At 43.7% G+C, this 17700-nt stretch overlaps 1 protein-coding gene across 2 annotated transcripts in view; it reads left to right on the top strand.

Annotated features, from left to right (window-relative positions):
- Positions 1–17209, top strand: part of LOC117605072 (uncharacterized) — a 40865-nt gene extending 23656 nt beyond the window's left edge. Inside the window, exons 4-8 of one of the 2 annotated variants that reach the window (XM_034325907.2) lie at positions 9940–10141; positions 10425–10509; positions 10909–11323; positions 11423–11840; positions 14128–17209. In XM_034325907.2, the coding sequence (XP_034181798.1) occupies positions 9940–10141; positions 10425–10509; positions 10909–11323; positions 11423–11840; positions 14128–15011 (2004 nt within the window). In that variant the 3' untranslated portion in view covers positions 15012–17209. Of the gene's footprint in view, positions 1–9939; positions 10142–10424; positions 10510–10896; positions 11324–11422; positions 11841–14127 lie in introns of both variants that reach the window. The other variant, XM_034325906.2, reaches the window with a different exon arrangement.
- The last annotated feature ends 491 nt before the right edge of the window (positions 17210–17700 follow it).

Genomic DNA, 17700 nt, shown 5'->3' with positions numbered 1-17700 from the left:
AAAAATTTACAAGAAATTTAATTTTGACAAAACCAAAGACCGATCTCCTTATAAATTGTGATAGTTAAAAATTTAGCTGATCACTGTTTTGATGATCGTCTTTAAACAAACTTTATCTTTATTACTCGATAAGTATCGTTCGAGTTTTGCTTCTCGATTCAGCTACTTCATTTGTTTCGCAAACTGCCGACTTCCTGGCGGGTCTTCTAAATATAATGAGAGCGCAGGACGGTTTTCCGAGTATTGTTGTTAACACTGACGTATCCTGCGTTCTGAAAACACCCATGATTCATTTATACCTATCTCTATGAGCGTCTAAAGTTAGCGAATGTCTTCTAAATCCTTTATCTTAAACGTGGATCATATTAACTTCTTACTCATCGAATGAATCTGTCGTATGTATTTTTCTCTCTTTTCATTGGAATCATTGACGCAACGACGAATCAGCTGTCTCGAGTACGTAAACTCTGATAATGAATCGTTATCTAATTACACGCGAAGAAATCGTATCGATTTTATGGTGAGTAATAAGTTCTTGGAGATGGCCTCGAAGAACTTTCGAGGAAGTTGCAGAAAGCTTGATGAAATTACACGTGGCTCGTTCGTGATACGAAGAAAAAATTTCTTCGTTAGAAAATAAATTAGAACATCGAGGTGAAATGTTTCACTTAAAAAAAAGAAAAAAAAAAAAGAAAGAGAAGAAATCGTCATTCTGTTAGGCGACACCGTACTCGCAAATGGAGGCGAATCTAGGTCGTTCGCACTTGCCCATGCCCAAGGCGGCTTGGTCATTACTCACCGTTAATTACTCGCTAGAGAAGTCGTCGATCGAGAGAAATTCCTCGATCGAACGGAGACCTTTTCCACTAGATGCGTTGACATTCTCTCTTCCGTTCGTCCGACTTGGCAAATCCGATGACATGAGAGAAGAAAAAAAGAAGATGGAAAGAACGACTCTTCTGTTCCCTTTGATCCTTGCCCGCTGTAAGAAGCGAAAGAAACTACCATAAATGGCGTCCGAGTCTCTCTCGACACGGCGGTGTTAGTTATTACGTGCAATTAGCCTGAGATAGGGAGAAGAGAAGGCTACCGAGCCGTGCAAGGTCTGGCTGCGGTCTCACTCTTAGCTAATCACTGTTTATCGGCTTTGCAGTCGGCAACTTTCAACAGAAACCATTCCTTTGATTTCTTTACACCTTTCATTTCGAATTTCGAATCCGTTCAATTTTTTCATTCTTGCGTTATCAGAGTACAGGAATTGCAGTGTATCATTAACATAGTAGGCAATTAATTAAGTACATCGTTTCACGGTAATCCGTCTTTATGAAATGAAACTCGTTTACCACAATCCACAATCTAAATTCTTCTGTCTATAATTAGCCACAATTTGCTAGAGCAGTAAATTTCGTGACTCATGGTCCTAAACTCGATTTCCCCAATTAATCCTCGGTCTGGGAACTCAGCAGAGCATCTCTAACAAAAAAAAAAACATGAGCCAACCAATTCAAACGTTTTAATTGCTGTTCGCGTTTTCTCGTCGCGGAATGTCAACGAACCGAGACACTCGTGTTAAAGTCGGTTCTCTGCGCAAATACTCGAGTTTAGAACCGCGTATGGCCGGGGGTTGTGAAAAAAAAAAAAATAAAATCGACTAACCCCCTGAGTTGGTGGCCCCTCGAGAACTCTGTCGAGTGTCCTGAAGCGGAATCGACGCGGTGTTGGCACCTTTGCTCGTGGCTCGATCGCAACATCTAGGTTATTCCAATAAAGTGCACTCGAAGTGCTTCTAAACGGCTTTGATTGCCGGGAACGTCGGAGGGTGCGCTGACCAGAAATCCGATTTCCGCCTGGCCTGCGATCGGGGTGAACGGAAACGGTGACACTTCTCCAAATTCGTTCATTTTATATGACTGACGTAATAGAGTTACTTGAAGAGGTCGTCAAAGCGTGGAAAATTGAGAAAATTACCGAGAAATTGTTTCGAATAGCAGATTGGTAAAGGGAGGATTTTATTTTTATTGGAAATTAATTTTCTTCCTTTCCCAAATGAACTGAGACAGTTTATATGAACTTAATTCTGACGAATTCACTGAGAAAACATCGTAAACCAATGAATTGCATGAAACAAAGAATGTACGGCCTGTAAAATGTTTTATAAACTGTGGTCGTAAGGCTCTTTCCGTGAAGATTTATCGTCGTTCGCAACCACTTTCCGAGAAATGTTTATCCGATTGTTCCGACTGCTATTTTTAAGCTTCTCGAGGCATCCGATTAAATTCGAATCACGATTTCGTGATGCAAAGAAGACAAGGGACTAAATAAATAGCGGTTGACGATAAAAAGGGTGCGACAGATGTCATTCTGAGCAAAGAACTTCAAATCCCCTGTCCCTTCGTCCATGTCTGTACGTGGAATGCGAATCGTTAAAATTTCTCTGGGTCACGATTGACCCATACTTATGTAGATCACGTATTCATAGAATAATGAATTGTCCTGGGATATTGAATAGAAAGGAAAAGCTTTGTCATACGCTGCTTTAATCTCTCTCTCTTTTTCCTGTTTTCTTTCCTGACCCAATTTAGTCCGTCAGGCTTTTTTACGGAATTTCTTAGCCTCTCGAGCTTCTCTCTCGGAATTCTCGTTAGCATGTTCACCGAGTGCAAGTACGAGATAGAGCAGAGTGGATAAACGGTAGGGTGAGGGGCTGTTTCAAGAGGCCAAAATATTTCAACCCTGATATATATTAGAGCTGGGGTGAAAAGACATCTCTTATTAATCTTTCAATTTTCTGTCTTCAAAAAATGATTTTCATTAAAGCGGCAATTATCATTTTTTTCAAGAATGTACAAGGCGTTAAACCAAACATTGATATTTACGCGAAATTCGCTCGAGCGAGTTTCCCCGAATCCTTCACCCACGCGTTACACGGGAACCGTAAATAAAAGTTCGACGTAAAATTCCTTATTCGGAAGCCCCAGCTCGTCCACGGGAATCTCCTTCGCAGAAAAGTCGTCGAATTCAAATTCGGACGTCCTTCGTGAAGGCGATGGCTTCTTCGAATGGCAAATGTGTGCGGAGAGCATCGTCTTTTAGCCAGGTGTTGAATTTTAAAACGAATGAATTATTAATAGTTTCACGTGCGATAAGGTAGAGGGGTTGTTTCATCCCTTATAGATGGAAAATTTCAAAACAGAATTTTTCTGAAGGGAGAAAATTTGTAAATAGGATATTGTTAATGAGTTAGAGTATTTTTATTTGCCATTTCCGATTCGTTGCGGCATCGGCGCGCACGCGACAGGTGAATTCCCGCAAACACGACGGCTCGCGACGCAGGTTCTATGGCGGAGACCAGCAGCGTCGCGGCGCCGGCGTCTCTGCAATCAATACGTTGTGGCGCTATGTCCCGCGAGCTACGACCTCAGCTGTTCGCTCGTGTGTCCACCCATGCCAGCACGACTCCCTTCGTCTTATTTCCGCTTCGAGACTCGAAGAATTTTTCACGAACCTTGCACGTGATTTCATTTTACAATCTCGTTGCAATCTCCCTGAAAATTGAGCAATTGAACAATTCTACAGAGAAGAAAAATTTCATTGCTAGACCGTTAGATATTTTCCTCGCAGACGAAAGAATTTCTTTTCACGATTCACTCATCCGTGAAGCGATATTTTTAATCGGCCTGAGAGTGATGAAAAATTAATTCAATCTTGCTATTTGTTACATATCGATCCTCGTTCGATCGAGTGGAAAAAGGAGAGTTTTTCCCACAAAACGAAAGGATTTCCTTTCACGACTCGCTTGTACACGATTCCCAAGCTCATAACCGCGCATTTTAAGATCGATGCTTCTAGGAATCATCGAGTAATTGCATAGCAGCAGCGCGGGCACGCCTTTAAAATCAATCTATTATACAGCTGCCGATCGTACGGGACATTTTCCTGTGATTTGCATCGACGTATCGTGCCCGCTATTACCATTAACTGGCCACGATCAGACGATCGAAGGAAATCGGAGAAAAGAATTCGATTGCCTGATGCATATTACATTTCACGTGCTGTACGCGCGCATTGATTACAATAGCTGAATTAACTTTGATGTATGGGGTGTTGGTTTCTCCTTGATGTCTCATTTAACAGTTAAACGGAGTATCAAGAAACACTTCGATAAATCGCTTTCATAAATAATCGATTCTTGAAACACTTGGGATCCTTTGAACATTTTACAGGTTTTTTTTTGTTTGCGAAAACAAAAGATTAGTGTTCGAGGAACAACTTTTATTAATTCCGTTTAAAAATGAGTTGAATGAAAAACTGTCAGGTGCGAACGCGTTAATTAATTCCTTTTGCTCGAATCGCGCTAACTAAAGCTGCTTGCTTGAACGAGTCCCATTGTGCGGGATTGATCGGGAAGCATTGAAAAAGAATGCACGGATGAGTGTGCTGTGCAATGCTTTTTCACGATTCCATTCGCGTTGACGCGGTACAAAGCGGAGTCGAGCTTCTCTGAAACCAATGCTGGTGTTCGAATAATCTGAGACATAGATCCGATCATTCTAGACACCGAATTACGGATTCTCTTCTAAATATCGATGTCTATTTTCAATTTTCCATTGTCCACGATTAAGAGTAAGAAGAAGAAGGGATCGTAGCTCGTTCCGGTCGCGCGATTTTTGCCCGCCGCAAAACCGCAAGCCTGGCAGGATAACAAAAAGAAGGAGGCCGAAGAAGGAGAAAGAAAAGGGTCGTGTAGGCGGGCCACGCCTTCGTGTTCGTATGACTTTTAATAATCGGCCCGATTTATCAATGCACCGGCCCTAATTAGTAAGCAGCTATCGTTCTTTTTCACTTTGCCCGGATTGTCCGCCCTCGAGGGCTTGTTTAATACTTTTTGCTCGATACTTGACCAGGAAACGTTCCTTCTTCGCTCGTTCATCCTTCTGTACATTGATTGCCATATTTTCTCTAATAATTCATCGTTCGAAACATTATCTTCATTCCAATTTTAATAAGTCCTACTCTAAGAGCGACCTTTTAACCCAAATTCCGTATCAGATAAAGAGCAATGGTATCTTCAAATAATTCCAATCTCTAAGATACGTCGCAGAGTTTATTCAAGCGCAAGAACAGTGTAAGTCAACTGATAGAACGAGCGAGTACACTTCGATAAGAAAGGAACGGTCTGCAATTGAAAAGATCTGGAAGTATCTGCAGGAGACAAAGGAAAATCGGGTCAACAGAACGGACCCTGTTTTTTCTTATCTAAAAACTTTCAACAGAGGGTGGAGAAAGAGAGAAGCATCTCTCTGTGGACATTCGTAACTAGAACAAAGATTTTAACAGCCTCTTAGATCTATCGTTAATGCGGCTTCTTGATAAATGTGGATTGAAATGAAAAAATAGGTCGGTGTTTTAATAAACTCGACTGCTATACCTCGTTGTGTGAAATAGTAAGGGAAATATTAACCCTTGACCCTTTGAAAGTGAATCTTTCTCGTTTGAATTAATTTCGGAGAAGCTGCAACATTGTTGTCTAAGAGAATTCCAAGGGACATCGATCTCCTAGCTCCCCGGGGACTTTCATTTTCTCCGGAAAACGAGCTCGTGCAGCGCAACTCATTTTCATGATCAAGACACCACCACGGTGGATCGCGATCACGGAACCAACAGCAACACGGATCGTTCTTCTCTGTTCGTCTTCTCACGAGAACGCCCCTCGCGCCGATCCTCCTGGGAAGATCGGCTGCCGGCGATACCGGCCAGATAGCGATCAGGATCTCCAACGGAGCTTCCATCACTTTCTCTGCCGTGTATACGGCGTGTTAATAAATGTCGACGACATTTTTTTTCTTACTTCACACGAATTCCTCTTGATCGGTATTTAGCAAGGAAGTGAAAATTCTGATAAATTTTACTTGGTCTTTCTAGGATTTAGAAAGACATCCCGTTAGGTACTTTAAGGGTTAAAATTATCCTAGTTGGTTCAAAGGAAACACGCGTTGATGCGTGTTCCAGTGTGGTAGCCATCGGCGAAGAGGCCGATCTCATCGATGGCAGGCAATAAACTCGTAAGGATCTTCTCATTTGTTCAACAACCTTTCGTACCCGTGTCGCGAGCATACTTCCGCGTGTCGACGTGTCTATTAACATAACAACGCCAAGGAAACTAATTTCTGATAGGATTTTCCTTACTTCGCCGCCTGACCTCGCCGTGAACTTTAGCATAGGTGCGCTAATCCTTCTTGCTTTAAAGGAAATTTTCATCTTGTCGTAATTTAGGCATGAAATTAATATCGAGAGAAGAGCATTATTTAGCGAGGTCAAGATCACGGATAACGATCTACGGCACGAGTAAAAATAATATTGAATTACTCTTGCTGGAAAGAGAGAATGGTTCGCCACCCACACAGACGCAACACAGTCGAATTAATTCTCGAATTTTTCTCTAGCCAGTTTCAGCTTACTCGTGGAATTATTCCAGATCGCTTGTCGCTTCCCTCTCGCGATCGACTTCCGGTATAAAGCGCGCGATTTGCTATCTCGCGTTTCCTTCGTTAACTTCACGCGAACCAATTTGCACGCCCGAAGCGTTGTTCTTCCATCGTTGAATCCCGTTCAATTTGAAACTTTTACTTGGAAAAATAAAAACTATTCCCGTTTCGTTGTTTTCGTTTTCTCCGCTCGAAAAGCAGACGCTGTTTATTTATTCTCACAGAACACACGTGTTTCGCTTGAGCGAAAAGAACGGTGCTCGTAAAAATTTCCATAAAGACGTATTATTAGCGTTTCACGGAAGAGGCGTGTTGGTTTTTCAATAAGCTCAGGATCATGGACGTCTAAGAGACACGGTAAAAGCCGAGATTTTTCGCGATCGAACGATGGAAGAAGGAAGAAGGCAACGATCGTCGTCCCGTAACAGCTATGCTCGCGATCGCGTAAACAGTAATTACACCGTGATACGAGGAATTACGTTGGTCTCATTAGTTCGGTTAGCAATGCGACTCGAGTCTTCCTATTTCTCGTGAAACGATTTTCTCAGAGGTTCCAGTAAACTTTCCCTCGAACCGGGAACCAATGGAAAATTCATGGAATTATTCTCCTTCGTTTCGTAGTAAATTTCCAATTCTCAAATCCTTACGATCTTTGACTTCGGACTGGTGACAAATTTATTTTTTCAACTTTTCGAAAAAATTCATGTGTCAAAAGTCAAAGAGATAGCCAAATTGGTTAACGTTTCTTGTTTAGTCGTCGGTTGTGTGCAGTCGCGTATCGTTCGGGAACACAAGCAGCGTGTGGCGCATTGCAGGTGAGCGGACAGGATGAATGGTTATGATGCTATAATGCAAGGCCGACTTACGTAATAGAGGCTAACCTAACGATACGGAATACAGTTCGTTATCGGTGCATTGGTCGAGAAAGGGGGCGTGGAAGAGGGGAGAGTGATTAGGAAATTTCGTCACCCTTCGTTGGGTGCATCGAAGACACAGGTAGCTGAAAGAGGATGCGAGAATTCATCGACCACTTGAATCGTGAAAAAATTCATTTTTCTTTTATTCATTATCACTCTAAGCTTCTGATCGTCGTAAAATAATTAAGATAACAATGATTCGTGATAGAAAAATAGTTATCGTCGAGCAGGAAATATGTAGCCTAGAAAGTTAATAGGTCGTGGACAATTGGTGTGTCGCAAAGCGGACAGTAGGAAAGGTCGCCTGTGAGAGTAGCATTATTAAAATCGACGTCGACGCTCCCTTCTAATGTGACATTTTTTGTATTGAATATAATCTGCAAAAAAGTGAATAAATCTTAATCCCTTCACCATTAGAAAAAGGATTGATTGAACGGATATAGATAATGTTTCATTTTTGTTGATATCGTAATAGTAAAAGTATGTCGAACAGGTGTTACGTATCGTTATATCGATTCAGGTAATTGTTATTGGAGTCAGGATTGCCTGAATCTCGACACCTTTCCATGGGTTTGCATAATTTATTAATTACTATGGGACAGATACATCCTGTGTGTCTAGCATTCAACGTCACCAGAAACGAAATATTTGGAACAAGAAACGACGTGACGCAAACTATCCACGTCAACAGGAACAACGAGTACGCTTCTGGCATTCTCGATCGGCTGATCGTGTCGACGATTAAATCGTTCATCGTTTCCTTTCCCTCGATAATCGGTGATTTTCCACCTTCGACGTTTCAAGCGTTTCGAAACAGCTGACGCGAAACATCGATAGGATTTTATGATTTTATGATTAAATAAGCTGCGAACAAGTGGAAGATTACATTGATCTTCAACAGAGATGATTAAGTGGTATTATGTAGATAGATCTATTCCCAAGAAATACTTATCATTTAATTATACTAATTAATATTGGAAAGGCAACTCGTTTGTCGAGTATTAAAACAGGTATATAGCTATAAATTTTCGAGCATTAAAATATTAAAATATCAGAATTTAGGTATTAAAAATTCTTCCCCTTATCCGGAGAGTCGGCGACGCACGGTGCCTATATCGATCAAACTTAAATGCTATAATTTCGAATATTGGCCCTTTTTCTCAATACACCTCTACCTTCGAAAACGAGTACGTTTCAAGAATTGACGTCTCCACCCTCCAGTTACGAGGCCCAGGAACCCAGCCACACCTTCATCACCGAATCCCCTAATTAAACCTAGAATGAAACACGTCCCCTCTTTCCCCTGAACCTTATTCGTCTCATTCTTCTTGCCAACCCTCTCCAATCAGAATTAAAGTCTGAATACCAGAGCAGACAGTGTTGTAGCCTCACGGCGAGCAGTATTTTCCTTCGATCGATCGTCCGAACAGGGGTGTTGTTCGTCGGAAATTTCAGGAAAGCTGCGCGGTGGCCGGCATTGTAAATCATTTGGCGGGAGAAAAATGTCATCGGCAGAGGCAGGGAGGGAATTGTTCGAGCAGCCCCGTGGCTAAGAATCAGTCGGGTTCGCGCGGTTCTATGATCCGGTAATAAATAATTTTCACCGTTCCTCGTGTCAGGAGACCGCCCGCCTGTGGGTGTTCGCACGTAAATGATATATATTTATATCAGCCGATTCGACGCGCCGATAACGGAGCGTAATCAATAACGCGGCCGACTTAATACGCCGCGAGAGGAAAGTTCTCCCCGTGTTGGGATAACGGGGCTGCTTGTCTCAGCGTATCGTGTAATTCTGTCGGGATCTTGGGTGTTCTCTGAGATCATAAATGATTTTTTACCACTCCCGCGAAAATTTCAATATTTTTCTCAAACTGATTGTGATTAATTATCGAACCCTTGTCTGGGTCAATCGAGAATATCTCCACTTCGAATAAAAAGAAAGAACATAAATCAAGATAAATCTGTATAACATCGCTAAAAAAAACAGCATACAAAGGAAGGAGAAGCATACAAAATCAATTTGCAACGTTGGCATAAATCTTGACCGTGAAGCTACAATTTGCAAGCGTGTAATTTTCGAACGCAGAATTGACACGTAGTCAGACTTCGCTTCGTTGAACGTCACCTCGTTTCCTTTTTGAAAAAAAAAAAAGGCGAAAAAGGAAAAGAAAACAAATCGTTTATACGCGTAAAGAAAGCACGCGTCGACGACGGGCGGAACGAAATTAACAAGCGACTGGATAAAACCGGCGAGGAATTACGCTCGCGCGAGCCCGCGAGCGTTTGACAGACAGACAGATAGGGCGCGGAGTTTCTGCTTTCACTCCGTGTTCGAAAAATGATGAAAAATGAAAAAAAAATGCGTTAAGAACGCGACGGAAAACTCGTGTTCGCTTTGCTTTGTTCCGTCAACTTGTTCCTACGGTATTGAGTTTGTCCGACGTGTCTATTAATCGTGAAAAGGAAATTCTTATCGAGTCTGACAATGGCAATTACGAATATTATTACTAATCTTAATTGGAAATTCTTTGTTTCAGGTTCGGGATCTGGTTGAGAGGTGCACCTGCCCTACCCAGTTCCCTATGATCCGTGTATCCGAGGGAAAGTATCGAATTGGAGACACAAAAGTGTTGATTTTCGTGCGAATTCTACGAAGTCACGTTATGGTGCGAGTCGGTGGAGGCTGGGACACCCTCAGTCACTATTTGGACAAACATGACCCGTGTCGATGCAGAACCTGTAAGTAAACCCTTACATTTTACCGCATTATACGAGAACTTTGTTTTGCTCAACATGGTCATCATTAAAAAGAAAGACATTTTTTTCCAAAGATGTCTAGCCTATAGAAATTCATATTCTATGGATATTAATTTAAAATGACGTTTAGTGACGCGTTCAGCTTCTTCTTTGAAAAAGAAAAAAAACGGCAGAAAAATATCGATCCTGTTCGATTGTGTAATCACCTGTTCAGCGTCGCATGTGTACCCATCCATTTTTCCATTCTTTTTTTCCATCATTGCAGCGCATCGCTCGATGATCTCAGCGAAGTTGATTCAAAAGGCTGGAGGGTCCTTCGACCTTGGCAGCGCGCAGGTGCATTACGAAAGGTGAGTAATTTTCTGCTTCTAAGGTGTCATTTATCTGTCCGCAGTCATTCATTCCGTCGAGATTTTCTATCGCCTGTTCGAGATAGCACGATGCACGAGCCTCGGGAAATTATATGGAGCGTTGAAAGGAAAGACTTTGAGTTTCAGAAAATCTTCGTTGTATTTAAACTAACAATTTATACATTAACATTTTTGACGCGTACTTTTCTAACAATTGATCGTATAAAGGAGGCAGGCAAAATATGCTTAGAAGGGCCAAAGACCGCTATAGTAAATTGAAATGATAATTACTTAATTTACCAACGCGAAATAGTGATATTTAGCGGGCCAACTAGCATAATTGCCTGGTCCAATTAGATAAGAAAGAAACGTGATGCTGATCCGCAGATCACCTCCTAGAACTCGGCGAAGTTCGGCGTCTAGCGTCGGTTCTTGCGCCGGTGGTATACAGAATCAGCCGTCGACGCAGCTGCACGCGGCCAGAAGCGTTTCCAGCAATCGTTCCCGATCTCCCACGCCTCACCAGCCAGCAGCCGGTAAACAACAGACGAACGACGAGCAGAGGAAGATCAATCGGTCGAGGAGTCCCACGCCACAGAGGAAATTCCTCGCCAGTCCGAGCCACCAGCCTGTCGATTTCGGGAAACAACGATCGAGATCGCCCACCCCGAAGGCGCAACAGTTCAGATCGAACAGCCCTGCGACGAAAGGGGAACACGCGAGGATCGGATGCAGCGTCGTTGATTCGCCCAGCAGAAGTTTGAACGAGGATGCCCGCTCGCCGGCCCATCATGGAAGGCATCAGGAAGTTAAGGTAAGCGATGAATTACTTGGCTGTTATAGATCAGGCCAGGTATAGATCGGTGATAGAATATTTTTAAATTGACCGGTTGTTCTCCGATCTGTTCTGCAGGATGCAAGGAAGGATCTCCAGCAGGAAAATCGCGCGAAAACAGCCCTGTCCGAGGAGTTCACGAAACGATACGTGGTAGAGGGTGGCGTGGCGCGAAGGGCGGTAGAGAAAGACGACACGCCGAAGTACGAGCCGACGATCTATAATTACAAGTGTCGCGAAGATTCCAGTAGTCGTAGCCCGACACCTAGCCCTCCGGCGATCAAGGAGGAGCCGGTGTTGGAGAACTTCGGCAAAGACGTGACGAGTAACGCGCATTACAGCAGCAAATCTCCTCACGGCGATGGAGAACATTCGGACAACTGTAGCGAGATGTCAGACGAGGGTTATCGAAGTTTGGGAGCCGTCCAGCCACCCAGCAGCAACGGAAATCCTGGAACGTGCACGCAGGGCTCGCCCACGGTTGCCGATTGTCAAAGTGAGCGCTGTTTGTCACATATTTTTTCATTTTCTTTCTTTTTTTATTTTCGTCGCCTCCAGTCGTGGCGATCTCATTCGTTCCTTTGGACCTTTTCGCGGCTTGATTTATGGTCAACGGGTGTTGCGTGGGCTCTCGATGGTTCTTACGTGAATATTGCGTTGTAATATTGGTTAAGTTAACCGATGTAGCAGGCTGCGTGTACCTCTTAAGCATAGATGGTCACGTTCCACCTTCGATTTACAGGATGATGCTTTCTTTTTTTGCCACCAAAGTGTTCATCTTCTATTTTAAAGTCGCACATTGATCAAGGAGATATTAAATTATGACACCGAATCGATTTCGCTCTGACAAAAGTAGTTACATTTTCATTTTAACGACTTTCCATACCCATTAAATGTTGCTCGACGCAGCAATTAAAATCTAGAGTCACCGCGTCCGTGTCTCGTTTCATAACGAACGAGAGACTCGTTGGGTGTTTCCGATCGGAGACAAGTGAAATCGTCTCAAGATCGCGATAATCGCATCCCGCTGCGGAGAAAACGCATAAATACTCGCGACGTTTCGATCAAAGCCAGTCATTCAGTTTAATATGCACACGGTAACAGGGGGTGGATGTCGCGATCGCGGGGAAGAAGGGGACGAACAAACGGGGTATTGTGCGGGTTCCTCTTGTGTTTCTCGTTCCCTCGTCGATCGATCCCTTCCCAGTCTCTTTCCACGTTTTTTCTTATTCACTTTCTAGCCTGGCCTACTTTGAACAACCACTCGTGGGTGTTGCCGAAACATTTTGCCGTGAAATTGATTTTTCCTTGCCTCTAGAGTTCGTCATCGCGTTTGTCGAAGGCCAATCGATTCGCGACCGGTATTATCGTCCCGTCTAGCACGAATTTTCACGGGTCTCGGTCGTTAGATTTTCATTTTATTTATTCGCGTGACCGAAAATCGCGTATGTCAAGTGCGTGGAACGCGCGCACCGGGCTATATTCGAAGCAAAGCGTGTAAGCGTTATCGAGGATCGACCGCTGGCGATTGTTCCGAGGACAGGTTGTTGTTGAAGATCGCCCACGCTCCGGCACAAATACTCACACGTGTACTTACGGTTCCCCTCCTCCGTGGAATACTTCGGAACCAGCTAAATGTCAGGCCAACCTGTATACTCGCCTCCATAACGTGTATGTTCGTGTAGTTTGAATATTAATGAGTTATAGGGTGGTCCAAAATGTTGGGAAACAGTGGTCTGTGGAAAGTTCTTAATGTCACCGAGACCAGACTACTGCTTCCGATCGATATCGAGTACCGAACGTTCCTTGTTGAGTACCAATCAAGTAAATCTATTTTCTTTAAAAACATGTAATTCATTGAACGATGCACGATATTACCCTGGAATCTTTCCATTTTATACAAAACGTTTCCTTCCACAATGAACGAGTTTTACATGCCAAAATTCGATTTGGCAACGTACCATCGATGCTGCGTCCCATTAAGATGCACCCTGTGATTCCGAACTGGTTCTCCTGATTTAAAACGCGTTTATGTCCCTCTAATTGGCCATGACTTCGCCAATAACTTTTTACGCTCAATAAACTTACAATGTAATCGTTTTCTACTTGCGCATGGATAATTCAACTAAAGAGATTATGTAACCGAGCTGAAGGATTCAGCCCACCCTCTGCAAACTGGTAGACGTTAAGAACGATCTGTATCATCGTATAAAGCATCTTTGGCCGTTTCAAACATCCTTCAACCTTTTCAAACAACGTCAAACATCGATGCCGGTCGTCCTTATCCAAAACGCGCGATTGTCATCCAATCTGCTTACGTAATCCGTGTTACATAATCAAGCATTCGCATAGTTTTCGCATGCAATCGCGTTGAAATGTCAAGCGAAGCGTTCTTTCAAGTTTACTCGAGTGGATTTCGCTCGGCCGATTTAGGATTCGACGATCCTTCGACGGGCCCGAAGACATCTCCCGTTTTAGCACAGTGCGTGGGCAAGCTGAAGGAACGGGACGAGTCGAGATGATAATCGAACCTTTTAGCTTCTCGTATCGCGCCTTCGATTCGTCGAATCGCGCATACACGTCGTCTCGAGAGCATCGAGGTTAATTGCCTTCGACTCTGTTTTCATTTTCAGATTATTACACTTTCGAATTTTGCTTTGCCTTTTAAAACAGTCGAATTCTAACGTATCTCTACTTCTTATGTTTGAAATTATCAATTCATTTTTAACCAGCACTCCTGTTGCCTCCGGTTCTCCAGCAATCGATCAATATTAATGTTGCAGAGCAACCCGCGAAGCCCGATCAAGAGGAAAGATCCTGCGTAGAGACAGAAAGCATCGAGACCGGCCTACGAAAGACTCGAATAGGTCCAGCGAGTCCTCTGCGGAATTCACCGTCCAGAAGCGTAGCCTCCTCCTCTGGTGACCGGACTCCACGCGCGGGTTCCATAGTCCGCGAGAACAGCAACGTGTCCAGAGCCTCTTCGGGCAGCAGGACGCCAAGGGACAGTAACTCCAGCCCTGAAGGAAGTCCTTTGAAACGAGGTGCAATCCGGAACAGCCTTCGCAAGCCTCCAACAGGTAGCTTGAGCAAGGCATCGTCACCGGTACCAAAGTGTTGTCAGTCTCCGGTGAGCGGTAGCAATACCTGGAACGGTAGACAGGCTAAGCAAAGGCCTAGCATCCAGTCGGACACATTTCTGAACCCTCAGGGATCAGCCACCTGCACCACGACGCCCAGTTTCTCTAGGAAGAGCCCGGCCAGACAGAGTCTGCCCAGACAAAGTACCAACGGCGTCCAGTACGACAGAAACGGGCGAAGGATCAAGCCATCCACCGGGTCCCTTCAGTCGTCGCCCACCAAGGTAGCGAATCCTCTGTTAGAACAGATCCTTCAGAAGGTGGGCCATCTGCAAGACGAGCGCGAGGTGGTGCAGAAGCTGCAGGACCTACTGAGGGACTACCAGTCGCACGGATCCGGCGATGCCAACATGGAGTTCACCAGGGCGTGGATAGACGGTAATGGTACGGTAGCGTTGCCACAGGACAATCAAATGGCGGCTAGTCCTCGGAAGGACCCGAAAGCCGCCTCGGAAAGGGGAGGATTCTCGAGGATACCCGCGCCGGTGTACAAAAGGCCCATGTCCGTCGCGTCGGACAGCGTGTGAAGCTTTGCCGGGTGGGTAGACTCTAAAGGTGTTCGCGTAAACGCGTCGATGTTTAACCTGCGCGTACATCGGGTTCTCTTCGTCGCGACGTCCTCGATCTCAGCGATCTTTAACCAGGGGGTTTGTCGATGATCACGGTGACACGCGAGGGGTGGACTGAACGCGTTCCAGTTAGAAGGAACTAATTAGACTGTTTTGGAATTGAGGGTGCTTAATTGATTTAAGTGACACTTTAGAGATAGGTGATACACCTTGGGCCTATTAAGGAATGACGGTTCAAATCGAGCTTACCAACTAACATATAACACTCCCAGAAAGTAAGTAATAATACTGTCTAGGTGCACTAGGTGTTCATGAAGTGGCCTAAGCCCGCATTCCCCTCAAACCTCGCGAACGTTCAAACGACCCACAACTATTTTCCACGTAGAGCAGATTATTTTTCTCTGATAACATAGCGAATCGTGTTAGATTGACGATGAAAAGAGTCCACCTTTCCGCGGGATCGCAGATCGAAGGCGTCCGATTCGAGGGAAAGTTAACGGGCCTTAACGGTGCACGGGGTGAAATCAGTTAGCGGAAAGCTCGTAGGAGTGACGCGTATATCGGGGTGGTGCTTGGATGGTGCTGAACGAGGTATAACGTTCGTGATGCGAATAAGACTGTATGTAAGGTGAGCGATATGAAAAAAAAAAAAAAAAAATGGAAAGATGGCAGGTAGGTAAAGAGGAGCAGACTCGTCTTGTCAACGGACGATTTCAATTGGCGAACGTACACAGGGAATTTCGAGCAGGCAATTAGCTTGTGCCGGTGTCTTGCGTTAATGGCTTCCCAATCGATTTGCTTCCAGTCAGTTAATTGCACCCCGGCTGACAGCTCGTCGATTGATCCGAGACGAGAGATTACACCTTGCAACGTGGACACACACGCGACCTGTGCTCGGTTCTCTCTTGTCGCGACGCTTTGCGTGATCGATAGCTCCTTTCATTTTTTTCTTTTTTATCTCGATGACTTTTCATGTTTTTCTTTTGCTCGTGAATGGGTTAAGTGTGATTCTTCATCGTTAAACGGAGACTGAATTATTGATTGATAAATCGGACTGAACGGTGTTTGGTGTGAATGTTAAGAGGTTTAGGTATGATTGAAAGATTCTTTTTTCTCTAATTATCTAGTTGCTTGTTACTTGGTACTAATTTTTTAAACAACCAAAAGAAAAGCAGCATTTGATCACAGGAGAGTTTGAAAGGGTAACGCGTGTTCGCGATTTTCTTAGCTCGGTAGCATCACGATCGACGAGCGTAAATCTCGATCCCTCGACGACGAACGTTTCCCCGACGTAGAAGGTCGTCGAGAGATCGACGAGAATTTTGAGTATCGCAGTCAGAATTTCTATGTTCGAACGTTTGCGAGGGTCAGTCTGACCAAGGCTGACCGACAGAAATTATTTATTTTATATAGTCTATCGGTTGTATTTATTGAAGACGATTTATTTACGCGTTGCGAGTTCGCTCGATGAAGGAAAGAGAAACGACGACGAGAAGCGGAATGATAGATCCTTGTTTAGGATTCGACTAGGAGACAACTAAAAAGGAGATTCGGTAGGAATTTCTTCGTGACGAAAAATCAAATTAACCCCCGAAAAAAATTAAGAAAAACAGACTGCATTAATTATTGTAGATAGTGACGTGTCGATGCAAAACGCCATTCCAATGTTTCACTGTTTTTTATACCAAACGCGAGTGTAGCGGCATTTTTTATCAAGTGTCCTGCGGTAGCTGGCGTTTCCGGCGGGACCTCGCGATCCTTTTGCAATTTTTCGAAAAAAGAAAAGGGATGAGAACATTTCGTAGATTTTCTAGATAAATGATACGGTAGATTTTTTAGGAAAAGAATACTTTTTATTCTCTTGAATACAAAATCCTTCCAAAATCAATCGCGCGAACGTAACCTGGCAAATGTAAAAGGTAGAAAATGTCGAGCAACTATTTTTTATAAATGTGTTCTCTAGAGATACTTGTTCGCGTGTGGCCTAAACGTAATCTCAACCTATCGACGTCCCGCCAGCGAAGCCACTTCTGCTTGTTACGAATTAAGAGGTACACTTCCGTCAGGGAAGCAGAGAAAAGAGGTTTATTTTGTTGACGAGATCGTAACGCGAAACGAACAAACAAAAAAAAAAAAAAAGGAAAAAGAAAATGAAATACAGAAAAAATAGCGAGAACGAAATTATTTTTTAGTGAGACGAATTAGGTGATCTTCCGGCTAGTTTTTGTGGCCTCTGTGCCGTTCGAACGAAGCGTGGATTCTTTTTTTTTTTAGTTCTCTATGTACTCGATGTACCTTCGATGAACCTTTGGATAATCAAAATTCAAATTCGACAAAGCGCGATCTTCCCTAGACGGAGGAACGTTCGAATAGCTCGACAAAATGAATAGATAAAAAAGAAATGGAAGAAAGAGGCTACAATCTATACCGGAAGATTGGTTACAAAATTGCTCGTAGATTTCACGTTTGGAGGGATGGGTGGGAGGGTAAACACCCTCGTCTTTTTATGCCTAAGCTTCGTAACCCCAGGCAGCTGCGGTTTTCACCCGCAACGACAAATAATAATACCGATGATTACCAATATTAATATTATTATTGCAAAGAATTGCAACTATTGCTATTATTATTATAATTACGATTATTATTA

This window comes from Osmia lignaria, chromosome 5, assembly GCF_051020975.1.
Source record: "Osmia lignaria lignaria isolate PbOS001 chromosome 5, iyOsmLign1, whole genome shotgun sequence".
Taxonomy (NCBI): Eukaryota; Metazoa; Arthropoda; class Insecta; order Hymenoptera; family Megachilidae; genus Osmia; species Osmia lignaria.
This window is presented reverse-complemented; position numbering and strand designations above follow the sequence as displayed.